The sequence below is a fragment of the Cervus canadensis genome, chromosome 21, assembly GCF_019320065.1.
Source record: "Cervus canadensis isolate Bull #8, Minnesota chromosome 21, ASM1932006v1, whole genome shotgun sequence".
Classification (NCBI taxonomy): Eukaryota; Metazoa; Chordata; class Mammalia; order Artiodactyla; family Cervidae; genus Cervus; species Cervus canadensis.
This window is the reverse complement of record NC_057406.1, coordinates 49,050,073-49,068,455: the sequence shown is the minus strand read 5'-3', so window position 1 is coordinate 49,068,455 and position 18,383 is coordinate 49,050,073. Positions and strand designations below refer to the sequence as shown.

Below are 18,383 nucleotides of genomic sequence, written 5' to 3'. Positions count from 1 at the left end.
AAATAGTAAAACTTCCTAGGAAACTGGTATCTGAGAAACAAGTCTATTTTGGTGCTTAAGTTAGATGTGGCAGAGACTGCCATTCTTTTCTTCTTTAGAAGTAGGACCCCCAAATTTAGTTTGGCACATGGCCCTTGGTGTAAAAACTTCATTTCCCAGTCTCCCTGGCAATTAGATGTGACCATGTGACTAAGTTCTGTTCAATGGGATATAAAAGGAACTGTCACTTAAAATTGATGAGAAATGTCCTTGAAAGACGTGGATGTACCCTAAGCAGTCCTTTCCTTCTTCTTGATGAAATGAAAACCAAATCTGAGTATGGATCCCAGATCATTTCATGTAGACTCACCCTCTCCAACTGATCCCAACTCTTGCTACTTATCTGTGAACATCTTTAAATGTGAAAGAGAGACATTTATCTCGTTTATACCATTGTTATTTTGGTTCCTGTCATTCTCAGCCAAATGCAGTATTAACTGATTAAAAGAGTAAAGAAAATGTAATGATAAATTAAACTGCTTCAGGTCTAAAGTTAGCTTTAAAATAACAAGTAGTTCCTACTGTAGTTTCTCTCATTTTCTCCTTCAAAATGCCTATGAAAAACAGAAAAAGATGAAATTTGCAGCATTAGAAACCAATTTATTTGAACGGATTTCCTAATAATTCCTTCCTTTGTATATTCACATGTTCAACAAATATTTTTTATTTTTAATTAATTTTTAAAATTAATAAATTAGTCTGTACCAGGTCCTAGTTGCAGGATGTGGGATCTAGTTCCCTGACCAGGGATTGAACCTGGGTCCCCTGCATTGGAAGCATGGAGTCTTAACCACTGGATCACCAGGGAAATCCTAACAAATATTTTTAAAAATAACTATTATGCATCAGATTCTACACTCAGGGAGTATAATGGTGAACAAAGAAATTCCCTGCCATGATGGGGCTTCTGTTCCAGTGGGAGGAGACAGACTATAAACCAGATAAACAAAGAACTATGTCAGACTGTTTTGTATATGAAAAAAAAGCAAAACAAAACAAACACAAAGTGAGGGAGTAGAAAGTGATAGATGGGGTGGTCAGGGAAGGCTTTTGGAGAAGACAGCATCTGAGCAGACACCTGAATGAAGCAAAGGTCAGAGTCATGATGACATCTGGAGGAAGAGCATTCAAGGCAGGGGACGCAACACATGCACAGGCTCTGAGGCAGGAACAGGCCTGGCACACGCCAGGAGCACCGAGAAGAAATGCAGCTGGGAATAGAGTAAATGGGGAAAAGAAGTGGCAGGAAAAGATGCCTGAGAGCTGGTCAAGGGGCACATAATGTAGGACGAATTAGTAGGAGGTCACATTTTACTGAACAAAAAACATACATCATGGTCCATTATAGATTCAATGTAATCCCTATCAAGCTACCAATGGTATTTTTCACAGAAGTAGAACAAATAATTTCACAATTTGTATGGAAATACAAAAAACCTCGAATAGCCAAAGCAATCTTGAGAAAGAAGAATGGAACTGGACGAATCAACCTGCCTGACTTTAGTCAATACTACAAAGCAATAGTCATCAAGACAGTATGGTACTGGCACAAAGACAGAAATATAGATTAATGGAACAAAATAGAAAGCCCAGAGATAAATTCAGGCACCTATGGACACCTTATCTTTGACAAAGGAGGCAAGAATATACATTGGAGAAGACAATCTCTTTAACAAGTGGTGCTGGGAAAACTGGTCAACCACTTGTAAAAGAATGAAACTAGAACACTTTCTAACACTATACACAAAAATAAACTCAAAATGCATTAAAGATCTAAATGTAAGACCAGAAACTATAAAGCTCCTAGAAGAAAACATAAGCAAAACACTCTCTGACATAAATCACAGCAGGATCCTCTATGACCCACCTCCCAGAATAATGGAAATAAAAGCAAAAATAAACAAATGGGGCCTAATTAAACTTAAAAGTTTTTGCACAATGAAGGAAACTATAAGCAAGATGAAAAGACAGCCTTCAGAATTGGAGAAAATAATAGCAAATGAAGCAACAGACAAAGAATTAGTCTCAAAAATATATAAGCAGCTCATGCAGCTCAATTCCAGACAACTAAACGACCCAATCAAAAAATGGGCCAAAGAACTAAACAGACATTTTTCCAAAGAAGACATACAGATGGCTAACAAACACATGAAAAGATGCTCAACATCACTCATTATCAGAGAAATGCAAATCAAAACCACAATGAGGTACCATCTCATGCCAGTCAGAATGGCTGCTATCAAAGTCTACAAACAATAAATGCTGGAGACGGTGTGGAGAAAAGTTAACCCTCTTACCCTGTTGGTGGGAGTGCCAACTAGTACAGCCACTATGGAGAACAGTGTGGAGATTCCTTAAAAAATTGGAAATAGAACTGCCACATGACCCAGCAATCCCACTGCTGGGCATACACACTGAGGAAACCAGAATTGAAAGAGACACGTGCACCCCAATGTTCATCGCAGCACTGTTTATAATAGCCAGGACATGGAAGCAACTTAGATATCCATCAGCAGACGAATGGATAAGAAAGCTGTGGTACATACACACAATGGAATATCACTCAGCCATTAAAAAGAACACATTTGAATCAGTTCTAACGAGGTGGATGAAACTGGAGCCTCTTACACAGAATGAAGTAAGTCAGAAAGAAAAACACCAATGCAATATATTAACACATATATATGGAATTTAGAAAGATGGTAATGATGACCCTATAGGCGAGACAGCAAAAGAGACACAGATATATAAAGAACAGACTTTTGGGCTCTGTGGGAGAAGGTGAGGGTGGGATGATTTGAGAGAATAGCATTGAAACATGTATATTACCATATGTGAAGTAGATCGCCAGTCCGTTCAATGCATGAAACAGGGCACTCAAAACTGGTGGACTGGGACAACCCTGAGAGATGGGATGGGGGGGAGTGGGAGGGGGTTCAGGATGGGGGACACATGTACACCCACGGCTGATTCATGTCATTGTATGACAAAAACCACCACAATATTGTAAAGTAATTAGCCTCCAATTAAAAAACAAAGTAAGTGGGAAGACCTCTTTTTCCACTTACAACTATTACTATGCTGGGTTCAAAGTCATAACATGTATCCCCATCAGAGAATTGGGCAGCCCACCCTCTGTTGTCTGAGTGTTTCCCACCACAATGCCTTTCTCTGTACAGTCAGAGGCCGACACCTCCAGAGAACATATAATCTCACTTAATCCTTTGACAGGACACTAATGGAGCTGAGCACACTGGCATTGCACAGTGAATTAAAGCGCTGTAGTTTGTACAGAGATGGAAGAACCCCAGATGCAGTGGATGCTATAACTTTTATGATGCAATTTTATGGTGAGAGTTTGAGCACCAGGCAGTGACAGCAGAAGAAAAATGATGTCTCTGAAATATAGTAAACTTCATACAGGAATTAATTTCAAACCACATAGTTGTTTAAATAATGGAATTACTTGGATTTATCTTCTATTTCCTTCTTTATTTCCTTTCAAAAGTGTTATGCAAATAAATGTTGTCATTTAGTCGCTAAGTCACATCTGACTGCTTTGTGACCCCGTGGACTGTAGTCTTCCAGACTCCTCTGCCCGTAGGATTTCTAAGGCAAGAATACTGGAGTGGGTTGCCACTTTCTTCTCCAGGGGATCTTCCTGACCCAGGGATTGAGTCTGAGTCTCCTGCATTGGCAGGCAAATTCTTTACCACTGAGCCACCAGGGAAGACTTATGCAAATAAGGCCAGTTTACAAAAAAAGTCTGACATAGCTTTCTTCACATGCCAGGCTGGGCTAAATGCATTCTGTGGATTGTCTATCAAGAGTCAACAGGTAAATTATAAGCATTTAAGAAAATGAACAAGGATGGCTTGAAATAGACCTATGCCAGGGCATATTTGGCTAGAGGGCCTATTTTAGAAGAAGAATTTAGGAATCACATTGCTTTACAAGCATGACTCATGTTGTTAGTAATATTTCAAGACAAGCCACTTAAAATACTGAGTGCTAATACTGAAAATGATCTTGTCTTCCACATGCTTTCAAGTGTCTTCATTTAAGTGTATATAATTGTGCCTACATTTAACAAGTGTCTATATTTGAACTCTACAAGGTATAGCATTGTGATTAAGAGAACAAATTCTGTATCAGACCTGGATTAAAAATCTTAATCTCCACCATTTTATTGGGCAAGTGTTTTAGCCAGTTTCCTTATTTGATAAGTGGAGATGATTTCTGTATTAAGGGTAATAGTAAGAATTACACTAGTTAATGTACAAAGTGCCAAGCATATCACATGTCACATGGTAAGACTCATTAAATTGTAGGTATTATTAATCCACCTGCCGGTGCAGGAGACACAAGAAACATGAGTTCACTTCCTGGTTCAAGAAGATCCCCAGGAGTAGGAACTGGCAGCCCACTCCAGTCTTCTTCTTGGAAAATTCCATGGACAGAGGAGTCTGTCCCACTACAGTCCACAGAGCTGCAAAGAGTCCGACACCACTGAGAACTGAGCATACACATGCACACACACACATATATTATAGTGACTGTCATTCCTAGGAGAAACTGCTAGGGATGAAACTTGTTCATTGAATAAAAACACAGGCAACCAATAGCACAGATTTGTTCTTCTCCTTTATAACTGCTTACCTGTCTAAGAACTGGGACCTCGGCTCACTGCAAACTGTCACAGAAATCACCCATCAATGTATCAAATAAATCAGTCTAAAAACTCCAGGTGTACCTTCCCGTAAGGACCCAGTCTGTTGAACCGGAAAGCTTAAAGGCGTGACAATTACCCTTCGACCCACACTCACCGATCAGTCACCTGCTCATTTAAATAGTGCGTCCCCTCGGGTGTCACTTGATAAAAATTTCGCTGAGCGCTCCCTGAAGATTCGCCAGAGGCGGCTGGAAGCTCCAGTTCTCACCTGCCCGGGTGTCCGCGGCGCCGGGCGAGCCACCTTGGTCTGGAGCCCAGTGAGAGCTCAGCGCCGGGTGGGTGGGGTGTCCCCGAAACCTCGTTTCGGAGGGCTCTGCTGGCTGCGGTGGGCAGAGGCTGCGCTGGGCGTCGGGGAGCGGACGGACAGACACCTGCCAGACGCCGCTCATCCCCGCAGGGCGCCACACCCGCCGCGTGCGACTGGGGAATAGGTGAGTGCCCGGCGCGCCGGGGAAGCTCCGGCTCGGGCTGCGCGCCGCGGGGCCGCCAGTTTGCGCGCAGGACCCCGGCGACCGCGCGGCCATGGGCGCACCGCGGGACATCGGCACCTTCGTGGTGTGGGACTACGTAGTGTTCGCTGGGATGCTGCTCATCTCGGCCGTCATCGGCATCTACTACGCCTTCGCGGGGGGCGGTCAGCAGACTTCCAAGGACTTCTTGATGGGCGGCCGCAGGATGACCGCCGTGCCCGTGGCCTTGTCCCTCACCGCAAGCTTCATGTCTGCCGTCACCGTCCTGGGCACCCCGTCCGAGGTCTACCGTTTTGGGGCCATATTCAGCATCTTTGCCATCACTTACTTCCTCGTGGTGGTCCTCAGCGCGGAGGTCTTCCTCCCCGTGTTCTACAAACTGGGTATTACCAGCACCTACGAGGTAAAAGGTCAGGGGGTCGCGGGGGGAGGTGATGGGGGGAGAGGAGGACTTTTCAGGCTCCCGGAGGAATTTTCCTGGGGGCAGACTCACCCCCACATTGAAATCTCTCCCTGGTCGAAATCCATCACTTCTGCTGCCCTCCCCTTTCCGGGAGAGGTGTTCTGTAAAGGAGGAGGGAAAAAATCTTGGGACTTAACTTTCATGAGCTCGAAGGAAAAGAGAGGCTTCTGAAGTAAACGGAGTTATTTCGACTAGTGTTCACTAAGGCGATTTCTGCTTTAACATCTTTGATTCCAAGTCAAGGGGAAAGATTTTTAAACTTATCCTGGGGGAGGGTCCCTCTTTCAAGTCTCAGCTCCTCCTCCTTGAAATGAATCCCCTCATTCCAGGCCCTCGGGCTCCATTTACTTTTCCAGGATAGCAGGAAAGTGTGTGTACTCTCCCCTGCCTTCCACCCAGGGGCAGGTACCCAAATGGTTAAGATTCTAAATCTCTTGTCTCAGCACCTGCATTTGAGACGGGATTCTCCACTTACTAGCTGGAGAACCTGTACTGACATTTAAGCGATTGTGCCTCTTTCTTAATCTCAAAATGGAAATAATTATACCACCTACCTCAACTGGTTGTTGGGAGGATTAGATGAGATGATGCAAGGATAGCGTTTAGAATAGTGTCTGGCACAGGGTAAGTGCTGAATAAATGTTGACCCAAAATATTGGGGTGATGATGGTAGAGGTGGTTCCGTTGGGATCACTAGGAGAATTTGACCACAAGTTTCCTTATCAGCTCTGCCTTCTCCCCCTGTGGAGAGATGATTCAGGAAACCGGCTTTCCAATTGCACAGTTCCACTGAGTGTGGATTCTCTCAAGTTGTCTGCCGGAAAGGGCTCTGCAAGGTAGTGTGAATGTTTGGTTTAGTTTAAAGAGCTGTTGAATGGGAGCCTCCAGGGAGAATAGAAGTTCAGGGGAGGGGTCGGGCCTAGTTCACTGAGCTCCATGGACAAAGCTGCAGAAGTGTTCGATTCCAGAGGATGCCGAGCCTCTCAGCAGCACCTTGTCCTTGAGTTTATGGAATGTTTGCCTCATCCAGTCACTCAGTGAGGCTGCTTCAACTGGTGCTGGGGAAGGGCCCTAATGGTGCAACAAGTGTTGGTGACAGACTGCCTGGGCTCCAATGACGTCATTCAGGGCGAGGTGCCCCTGGGGTCGCGTTGCCTTCTTTGCTCTCTGGTCATTGTATTTGAGAGTGTTTAGTCATCACCCCAGAAGTGAGCAGGATACAGTCTGTTTTGCTCAAAAGTGACAAACTGATTGCCCCAGGCCAAACTCAGTCTTAAGTCTTTTTGGTTGTAGTTGATCCTTATAATGCTTTGAAAAAAGTGAAGTGAAGGTCGCTCAGTCATGTCCAACTCTTTGCTACCCCATGGACTGTACAGTCCATGGAATTCTCCAGGCCAGAATACTGGAGTGGGTAGCCTTTGCCTTCTCCAGGGGATCTTCCCAACCCAGGGATCGAACCCAGGTCTCCCACATTGCAGGCGGGTTCTTTACCAGCTGAGCCACAAGGGAAAAGTTGATTTAGCATTTAATGATGATGATGAGAAGTCAAGTAAAATTCCAGATTCTGGCTCCTTTTGAAACTTAAGAGACTAGTGACTCAGGGCTCACATTCCCTGTGGTGACAGGAACTTCAGTTTACAGCCGCTGCACTAATTTGCGATTAATTTCTGCATTGAGGCCTCTTCGCTGTATATGCATGGTTACTTTCTTATGATAGAAAAATCTATCTGCATTTAAGTCCTTATCAAACATGCAAAAGAGAAGATAGAAAGGTGTAGAAGGGTTCCAAACAAGAGTTCTTGTTTGGAGGGGCATGTCAGAGAACATATTTCTTAGTAGATATGAGGAATATTTCAAGCTGGTTAATATATGAGTGCCTGGTCAAGTAACTTATGTATTTCACCTGATGAGATCTGCAGGCATTTTGAGTCTGTGAGCTCTGATCTGTAGTTAAACAACTCCAAAACCCAGAAGGGTTTTGAAGAACCTGGCATGAGGATTTCAGTCACCATAGATCACTGCTCCTTTCACAGTCACTGACCCGTACCTCTCCAGGGCAGCAATAGTAACTCAACCAGAAACACATTTCCAACACATCTGCAGTGGTGGAGGCTAAGTTAGCAAGGCTCCAGCTAAAAATGGCAAAAAGCTAACATTTGCTCAGTACAGGCTGGGTACTGGGCTGCCTGTTTTACATACATTTTCTGTCTCAATACTCAAAATAATCCTTATGCTGTGAGAGCCCCATTTTGCAAGCAAAGAGAACCAGAGTGAACTGAGTTACACAAGAGAGCCTGAAGCAGAGTGGATGCATGCCGAGAGGTTCTGCAGTGGTGCACGCCGGATGCCTCTGAAGGCTCCTGTGAGTGCTATAAGCCTGAGCGGAGCTTAGAAGGGCTAAGGCGAAGGGGACGTGGTGTAGGACACAGGGGCTTGTGGGCACACAGGGGTGTCCATGACTAGTGGATGCCAGGCCGTGGGGGACAGAGAAGTTAGGCTTCATGCTATGTCTCTGGCAGTTGCTCATGGAAAACTCTTTCACGTGGTATATTTTGTTTGTTTTCTGTGGAGAGCTGGAGTCAACTATGCAGAATAGAGGTCCAGCATTGAGAACCCTGGCATTCTTATACAAGTATGAAATTTCTCCCTAGATTCCATTTGTTAGCTATGGTACAATATAATGGGTCTTTGCTAGTGGCTTAGATGGAAAAGAATCAGCCTGCAGTGCAGGAGACCCGGGTTCCATCCCTGGGTCAGGAAGATGCCCTGGAGAAGGGAATGGCAGCCAACTCCAGTATTCTTGCCTGAAGAATTCCATGTACAGAGTTGCCTGGTGGGCTACAGTCCATGGGATTGCAAAGAGTTGGACACAACTGAGCGACTAATACACACACACACACACACACACACAATACAGTAGGCTATTCAGAAGCATTTGTGATGTCTATCACTGCTTTCAAGGTATAGTCCTGAGAGGTGTTTAACAACTTCCAGACCCACAGAAAAGAAATATCGTGCAGGAACCCAACTGCATTCCCCATTTCTTCAGGATCTTTCTGGATTCAACAAAATCTAAGTGTTTCAACTACATTGCCCTTACTCTCTCTCTCTCTCTTTTTTAAAAACAAAATTCAATAAGAGTCTTAGTGTCCCTAAATTATTCAAAGTACCAAGAACCATGAGAGATCTTGGCTGACAATAGGTGATATCAAACCAAACTTGGGTCCACTTGCCCATATACAGGAAAGCCGATTTACTGACTCTGGGTTGTGGTGAAAGAAACTGCAGCTTTTATTACTAGTCTGGGGCAGATGATTATCAAAAACTCAGACTCCCTGATGGCTTTTAGGGAAGCATTTTTAAAGGCAAGGTGAGGAAGGGCAGTCGCTGACTATGTGATAACCTTGGGCACAGTTCTCTGATAGGTTTATAGTGAGGTAACCAGGCAGTGTTACAGGGGTAAACATTATCAATCCTCAGGCTTCAGTGGTTCTGGGGGCTTCAGTTCATTAGCTTCTTCCATTTGGTGGAGGTTTTAGCATCCGTAAAGCAACTGGGGAAATGCACATCAGGTACTGTTATCTTGGTACTTCAGGAAGGAACTTCTGTGACTGCTATGGTGATTTACTGTTTAAATTGTTACCAGTTCTTCTGGCCCAAGTGCTACTTTTGTCACTATGTATTCAACATCTTTTCAATCATTAATTGTTGGGCCAGACTTCTGTAACTCAGGGAGGCCTGGAGACTACAGCTTTCCCATAAACAAGAGGCAGGGTGAGGACATGAGGGCAGGACTCTGTCCCGGGAAGGCCCCATCAGGTCCTGCTTGGTTACACAGATGCCTACTGTTACTCTGTAGTTTTGTCAAGAAATCCTAGAGCTACTCTCTGAGCCTACAGATCCGTGACTTGGTCATTAAGTATTTCTTTAGCAGTCCAGTAGCTGAGGTGGACAAAGAATGTCTCTGCCACTGCCGTAAACAAAGAATATTGTGGCCACAAAGCCATCAGCCACTGAAGCGGCCATCCATGGTGCCCCCTGAGAGAGTGGAGACAAATAGGATACTGGCCCTAGATAGCGAAGATGTATGTGAAAGGAAGGATTTCAGTAAGCTCAGGCTCTTGCATCTTTCCATACACAGAAAAGGACCAAAATCATTAACTTGAGATGTCTGTTTTTTTGTGATTAACAGTAATCTTTTGATGTTCAACTACATATTCTTCCCTTGCCCCCTAGTAAATACTCCTCTATATCCTGGCTCTTGCCTTATCTCTTTGGAACAGTTCCTTAGAGCTATCTGAGAGGCTGCCATCCTGGGCTATCATCCTCAGTCAGGCCTCAGAATAAAGCATAATTCTCAACTGCTACGTTGTGCACTTTTTTCACTCGACACTGAGATGGTCAGTGACATTCCATGTCACAGACACAGTCATGATACTGAATTCTTGGTTCTGTCTTGAGTTAGTCTTGTGTGAGGAAAAATATATACATATATTTTGTTAAAACTATTACATTCTTACCTCCATCACATTTTCCTCCTCAGTTTTTTTTTTAGTTTTTTTTTTTTTTAATCTCCACCAATTTGGATATACATACTAGAAAAGGCAAAGATTTCTCTGTCAATTCATGTACATTTATTTTTAATAGAGTTTTACTAAAACAACTTAGAAGAAATAACAGTGCCCTGTTTTCATGCTTCAAAACACCTCTTGGGCTTTCTAAAAAGCCTTTCAAAATATAGTTGGATAATTTTAACACACGTAATTTACTAAGATTCAAATTCTCAAGGCCTGTGGCTTTGGTTACCAGCTTCTTAATGTCTTAGATTTAAGTGAATGGTTTACAACATTTCCCCATCCATTTGCATCATTTGATGGGCTCCAAAATCCTGCCGAGTAAGAGAGGAAAGAAGTATTAGTATGATCCACATTTTCAAGAGGAGGAAGTTGAGACTCTGAGTGCCCCAAGCTTGTGGAGTCAAGAGTGCGGCTGGAACAGAGGCTGGAACTCTTGCCCGGCACACTCACTGAAGAGTACGGCGTGTTTTTACTTGTCAGTTATCTTAGGAGGGCCTCCCGCGTCAGTGCCCCTCACTCGCTCTGGATGAGTCTTAGACACACGGGCAGTTTACTTGCTGTTTTGGACAACATAATGGTTATGTACACAGAGTTTGACATCAAATGGTCCAAAATTTGCATTGTCTTTAACAATTACTAGGTTGCAATCTTGGTTTTCTCTCTGTACCTCAGTGTCCTGGTTTCTAATATTCATTTTGTATAGTAACCACCTCATGGACTTAGCTGTGAGGACAAGACATGCAGCAGATACATTATAAATGCTATCCGTAATTATGAAGCTAAAATATCTAGTGTCTTTTCCTCTGATATTTATCTAATATCAGTTTTTCCTTCTTTTTTTCTTCTGTATGTGAAAAGACTACTGTTAGCCTTAAAATTCTCTGTATATTGTAGTAATACTATTCAAATTAAAGAATATCTTGGACCCCAGCTTCCTCCCTCATAGCTCAGTGGGTAAAGAATCTGCCTGCAGTGCAGGTGACCTGGGTTTGATCCCCAGGTTGGGAAGATCACCTGGAGAAGGAAATGGCAGTCCACTCCAGTATTCTTGCCTGGAGAATCCCATGGACAGAGGAGCCCAGCGGGCTAAGTCCATGGGGTCACAAGAGTCGGACACGACTTAGTGACAAAACCACGGACCCCAGTTTCTTTCAGCTTTAAAGTCCTAGGATTCTAACTTTGTGACACATTATTACATATAACATGGGAGATAGGCACACTACTGACCTACCTCAGAGATATGGCAGGTTTGGTTCCAGACTGCCACGATAAAGTGAATATTGCAGGAAAGCGAGTTGCATGACTTCTTCTTTCTCAGTGCATACAAAAGGTATGTTTACACTATGCCTTAGTCTATTAAGTGTACAATGGCTCTTTGTCTAAAAAACAATGCATATACCATAATTAAAAAATACTTCATTGCTAAAAAATGCTAACCATCATCTGAGCCTTCAGTGAGTCACAAGCGTTTTGCAATAGCAACATCAAAGATCTCTGATCACAGATCACTGTAACAAATATAACAATAATGAAAAAGCTTGAAATATTGGGAGAATTACCAAAGTGTGAAACAGAGACATGAAGTGAGCAAAGGCTGTTGGAAAAATGATGCCAATAGACTTGCTTCATGGAAGGTTGCCAGAAATCTTCCATCTGTAAAAAACGCAGTGTCTGTGAAGAACAATAAAGAGAAGTGCTGTAAAACGAGGTATGCCTCTATGTTATAAGCTACTGCAGATGTCAGGGTTGGCTCTGCATAGAAAAATGGACTTAGGCTGATTTAAGTTAAAACGTTTTATTGTGAGGATGTGGGCATAGCTCACAGAACAGGAGGAAAAGCTGATCAAACAGACTATGAAAAGGAACAGAAGCCAGGGCAGCCTCTTCAGGCCATGCTGTCAGGATCAGTCTGCTTGCTGCTTCAGTCATTTTCTGTCTTTATATCTTGCCTCTGAGATTCACCTACTGAGGAAACAAACTGACTGGCTGGACGTAGGTCATGTGACTGCCTTTTAGCCCTGGCAAGGCACCTTGATCGACAGTTCTGCCGCAGTTGCCTGAAGTGGGAAAGGGTTGATTCCTTAAGTGTATCAGGGGAAATTTATTGGGTAGATACCACGAGAAGGGGAGAACAACACTTTGTTCGTTCTAAAAATGCAGAAAATAATTGCATTGGTATGACATTCTGCACAAGACAAAACTTGTAGGGATGGAGAATGGGTCAGTGATTGCCGAGGTTTAGGGATGGAAAGAGGATTTGACTACAAAGGAGCAACATGGAGGACTTTTCTGGGGGTGATGAAACTGTTCTGTGTTAAAACCATTGAACTGGGACTTAACCCAGCAGTCCGGCGGTTAAGACTCCGCACACCCAATGTAGGGGACACAGGCTGCATCCCTGATCGGGGAACTAAGATGCCACATGCCGCACAGTGTGGCCAAAAACAGACAAACAAGCAAACAAAAAAAGTTTGAACTGTACTCTAAAACAAGGGTCAGTTTTGCTATATGTAACTTAAAATACTAATTTAAATAATTTGTACACCTATGGCTGTACATATGTACATAGGTAACATGTGTACACCTATGGCTGATTCATGTTGAAATTTGACAGAAAACAACAAAATTCTGTAAAGCAATTAGCCTTCAATTAAAAAATAAATAACTTTTGAAATAAAATATTATTTAAATAACAATATTCAAATAATTTAAATTAAAATATGAATAGTGAAATAGAAATGCAGGGTAAAAATTAGTTATGAAGTTTCTTTAAAGTTTTAGCTCCTTTACTTCTTAAGCTGCTGGTTTTTAAAAAGTGTCCAGAAGTTTTACATATTAACCATTTTTCCTTTTTTTGGAAATAGTATTTAGAACTTCGATTTAACAAATGCGTTCGTCTCTGTGGAACAATCATCTTCATTGTTCAAACAGTAAGTAGCCATCAGTTCATTTCTTTTATCTTTTCATCTACAGTGTTTTTTAAACAAGGCACCTGGGTCAAGCTTCTTTGATAAATACGTGAAAGAAAAGAGGTTGAACATAGGAGGAAACACAAAAGGAAAAATGTCTGTCAGTACATAGCATTAATCCTTAAGATCATTAAACACTGTCTCAGCAAATGCGTTATTCCCTGAGAAAACAATGAGTTAAGTGAACACTGAATATTGTATTGAACGAGCGACAGTCATGGTTAGGAAAATATGCTTTTCCCTCTTATGTCTCCCTCTGTCCCTACCAAAGTGACAGTAAGGGCATGGCTTAGACGACAAAGATATTTGAAGGAACTGTACTAGCTGATAGTAGGAATTATAACAAAGAGAAAACAAGGTGTCTATTTCATAGTATTTTTGCAGCGTGTTAAGTAATAGATTTAATAGAAAAAATTAGCTGACATAGTAAGAAAAACATTTGAAAATAATTTTCCTTGAAAGCACACTTTAAAAAAATGAATCAATGAACTCTTTCAGAAATTGAACTGTAAAACCTAATTGATATACTCACTGAGTATAAAGCAGCAACATCATGCTCTCAGGAGTTTTTAAAGCCAAGCGCACAATCCCATGGGCTTCCCAGGTTGCTCAGTGGTAAAAAGTCTGCCTGCCAAACAGGAGACTCAGGTTCAGTCCCTGAGTTGGGAAGATTCCCTGGAGAAGGAAATGGCAGCACACGCCAGTACTCTTGCCTAGCAAATCCCATGGACAGAGGACCCTGGCGGGCTACAGTCCACGGGGTCAGAAAAAACAACAAAACCCCCCACAATCCAGTACTTCAAAAATATGCAAGTATAGATTTACTGACTGGCACAAATCAAATCAAAGATTTGCCAAGTCATCAGTGACAGAGATTGCTTCCCACCCATCATCTTGTCACGACCATTGTCACATAATTTAGACCTATCTCCCTCTTGGCAGCGAAGTCTTTCATGAATGAGTTTGATAATGGAGGTTGAGGAGGGAGTTTTCAATCTCATCTCTACTTATAATTCCATTTCTCCAGGCAAAAGCTACCCAAGCATTTGCTTCAGCAAGACAGAGTGCCTTTGTAAATTATTTAACTTAGCTTCATTTTATATCTTTGCTAGCTATGTAGCTTAAATTGTATTTGACCTTAACATTTGCAGTATGAAAGAAAAGAGCCCTTGGGGGTCTGGTAGAGATTCTGACCCAGAGCTGAGCCTGGTAGCTTGCATTCCACAATGGAGTTCAGTCCCTCTTTGGTTCATCATTGGAAGTGCCAACAGAAATGTAAGAGTGGGGACAAATGTTAAGAAGATGGCTGGGTCACATTTGCAGATCTTTAACTTGGATGATATAATGACTGGAAAGCCAGTGCATTCCTGAAAAGGAAGGGAAGCTTTCGAATCCACTGTTTGAAGAACTTACTTCTGTAGATTACTCATGTAATTTAATCAAACATTCAAATACTGAATAATATGTTTTTTTCATAGTATATTTTATAGCGTAATCATAGAATTGCTGCTAAGTCGCTTCAGTCGTGTCCGACTCTGTGTGACCCCATAGACTGCAGCCCACCAGGCTCCCCCGTCCCTGGGATTCTCCAGGCAAGAACACTGGAGTGGGTTGCCATTTCCTTCTCCAATGCATGAAAGTGAAAAGTGAAAGTGAAGTCACTCAGTCGTGTCTGACTCTTGGCGACCCCATGGACTGCAGCCCACCGGGCTCCTCCGTCCGTGGGGTTTTCCAGGCAAGAGTGGGTGCCATTGTCTTCTCCGAAGTTGTGTCTGACTCTGTTGCAGTCCCACAGACTGTAGCCGGCCAAGCTCCTCTGTCCACAGAACTTCCCAGGCAAGAATACTGGAGTGAGTAGTCACTTCCTACTCCAGCAGTGAAAATACGTACTTAATGACAAGTAGATAAACCACTGATCAGAAAAACTGAGGAGGTCCACTCCCATTACCATTCGATATTGAAGTGCTGCCTAAAGATATTTTATAAAGTAAAAAGTGTTTGAAGTTTACAAAAATCAACACCATTAAAACCAGCATGATTATTTGCTACTCATCCAATCACTGAGGTAACAATATTATAAAAATATGTAAAAAAATTCCAGTTTCATAATTACCAGATATGCTAATTCCCATATAGCTAGTATAAATTTGATTATTAAAAAAATAGTTTTGCTTCCTTAAAAGCACTTGGTTCATTTACCATTTAATATCAGATAGGTATTTGCTATCTTGAAGTACCAAAAAAGTTACAAATAAAAATGGCAGTGTCTATACTCTGGGTTTCTTGTTGGGCATATCCTGAAGACTAAACTTTGGAATTTCACCAGAAGGAGCATATGGAATTCTCTTTGAAGACACCTTCTTGCCAATTGTTTCAATCTGGAAGCCAATGGTTTGTAGTTCATTGTGGAGCCCAAAGAATTAACCTATATGTATTTGAAAGATCAGATGCAATGAAAGTGATATTTTGAGAAAAAGAACATATTTATCGTACTGTTGTACTCCAGATTAATAAATATTTGTTAAGTGTATGAATGAAAAATAATAATATTAAAATGGTAGAGTAGAATTTTTGTTGGCCCTCAGGAAATTTTGGGGCAAATTTACACTATTGTTTAATTAGTGGTCATGCCAACTTTTGCAAACAAGTTTCCAAAATTTTCACTGCTTTCCCACTTACATCTGCAGTGATTGACAAAAGTTTGAAAGCATATGAGCAAGCATCACCCTTTTAAATCTGTACCCTTTCTTTCTTCCAAATTGTTCCAGATCTAGGAAAATTGGTTTCAAACTTGAATTGATGGATTAGTGGCTATCTGCACTAAGCACTGCATGAAAAGTCCACATTTTTACATAAAATTGGTCGTAAAAGGTTTTTGTAACCTATGACCATTGTCATAGGTTACACATAGAAAAGGAGAGTCAACTTAACTTAAATTACATTTTCAAGTTACAAGCAAATTTTGTTAAAGTATATTGAAACTATGGTTTTTAATCATAAGTAAATTTATAGAAAAATATCAATATTTCATTTTGTAATTCATACTATTTATTTGTTTTCTTTTTTCCTCTAGATTCTGTACACTGGAATTGTTATTTATGCCCCTGCCCTGGCTTTGAATCAAGGTACATTTTGGAGTTAATATGTCACTCACACTTGGAGGTTGACTTTTAACAGACTTTATTCTGTCTTTGGGGAGATGGGGAGGCGGAAGAATGCTTCCAATAACCTGCATCAGCTTGAGGCGGATCTAGTGGGGTCAGTGTTTACACTAGCAGCTTCTCTGGGTTCCTGAATCATAGCTCAGAAAGGTCTGTAAATTAGTGGAAGGTTAGAACACTGGGGGCTTCCCTGGTGACTGAGTGGTAAAGAACATGCCTGCCAATGCAGGAGATAAGGGTTCAATCCCTTGGTCGGAAAGATCCCCTGGAGAAGGAAATGGCAACCCACTTCAGTATTCTTGCTGGGAGAATCCCATGGACAGAGGAGCCTGGCAGGCTACCACCCATGGGGTTGCAAGCGTCAGACATGTCTTAGCGGCTAAATAACAACAACAGGCTTCACTGGGCTGTGTTTCTCTGGGATGTGCCGACCAGCCGTTCTCCATTCCTTCAGAATGACCGCCCTCTGTAGTCCAAATCGTGAGTGGACTGCTCTTGCTCCCTTTGTGTTTGTAACCTGGAGCCCATCTCCAACAGTTCAGTTCAGTTCAGTTCAGTAGCTCAGTCGTGTCCGACTCTTTGCAACCCCATGGACTGCAGCACGCCAGGCCTCCCTGTTCATCACCAACTCCCGGAGTTTACTCAAACTTGTGTCCATTGAGTCAGTGATGCCATCCAACCATCTTGTCCTCTGTTGTCCCCTTCTCCTCCTGCCTTCAATCGTTCCCAGCATCAGAGTCTTTTCAAATGAGTCAGTTCTTCGCATTAGGTGGCCAAACTATTGGAGTTTCAGCTTCTGCATCAGTACTTCCAATGAATATTCAGGGCTGATTTCCTTTAGGATTGACTGGTTGGATCTCCATGCAGTCCAAGGGACTCTCAAGAGTCTTCTCCAACACCACAGTTCAAAAGCACCAATTCTTTGGCGCTCAGCTTTCTTTATAGTCCAACTCTCACATCCATATATGACCACTGGAAAAACCAGCTTTGATTAGACAGACCTTTGTTGGCAAAGTAATGTCTCTGCTTTTTAATATGCTGTCTAGGTTGGTCATAACTTTTCTTCCAAGGAGCAAGCGTCTTTTAATTTTGGAAAAGACGCTTACTCCTTGGAAGAAGTTATCTCCAATAGGCTTCTGCGTTATTCAGTGCAGGCTTTGTCCCACTGTAAAATTGGGCAGGAGGAGAAATTCTTTTTCTCCCCACTTCAAATGTGATCTAAAATACAAGAAAAAGAGGTCTGTGTGATTTGAAATATTAGATTGTTCCTGACCAAAGGACAGATGGCTATAGTATCCTTATAAATAAATATGTGACAATTTTATGGATCAACAGGTTACTGTCTAGAGTTGGGAAGATAATAGCTGTGAAACTGGGATTGTTTATTGAGGCAAAGAAGTGAATTAGTCACACCCTCAAAAGGCTTCAGGGAAACTACATACTCTAAATTCTTATCAGTTAGAAGCAAATTTATCTCTGTCGCTTCCTTTTAAAATGGACAAGTGGAGTCTGTGATGGGAAGAATGTGACGCAGTTCCTCAAATTAATATAAAATCAAAAACCTTAAAGAAAACAAGAAAAGAGAAAACCCCTTCTAACTCCAGATTCTAATTTCTTGATTTCATGATACATAGATAATAGTTGTCATCTATATTTATAAAGCACAGAAGAAATCCATTATACAATGTGATGTTGAATTCTGAATGTCAGGCATGTTTCTTGTAAATATTACCAACATCGTGAATGAATCACTTCGTATGTAAAGAGCTGAGCTATAAACTTCATAAGTTACCTATTGGAGTTAAGTATAGCTGAAATGTTGGCTTTAGAGTTTTAAAGTGCAGTTCTGGGAATAAGAAAGCTCTACGTTCAGTGAGTGCTTCAAGGACTGTTCTTATCAGTTTATTGAGCCACTCCCTGGGAGTAAATTAGGATTCGAGGCATCACATTTTGACCACTTTAATATCAGCCA

The 18,383-nt window shown here is 42.0% G+C and overlaps 1 protein-coding gene and 1 non-coding gene across 2 annotated transcripts in view; one reads left to right on the top strand and one right to left on the bottom strand.

Moving 5' to 3' along the window:
* Positions 1 to 774: 774 nt before the first annotated feature.
* On the bottom strand, positions 775 to 847 carry TRNAW-CCA. The gene has a single exon. It is a non-coding gene; the product is annotated as a tRNA-Trp (tRNA).
* Positions 848 to 4,944: 4,097 nt separating this feature from the next.
* The window catches only part of SLC5A8 (solute carrier family 5 member 8), a 52,767-nt gene continuing 39,328 nt past the window's right edge, over positions 4,945 to 18,383 (top strand). The window contains exons 1-3 of the mRNA XM_043440538.1: positions 4,945 to 5,644; positions 13,146 to 13,211; positions 16,324 to 16,375. Coding sequence (XP_043296473.1) covers positions 5,294 to 5,644; positions 13,146 to 13,211; positions 16,324 to 16,375 — 469 coding nt within the window. The 5' untranslated portion in view covers positions 4,945 to 5,293. The remainder of the gene's footprint in view (positions 5,645 to 13,145; positions 13,212 to 16,323; positions 16,376 to 18,383) is intronic.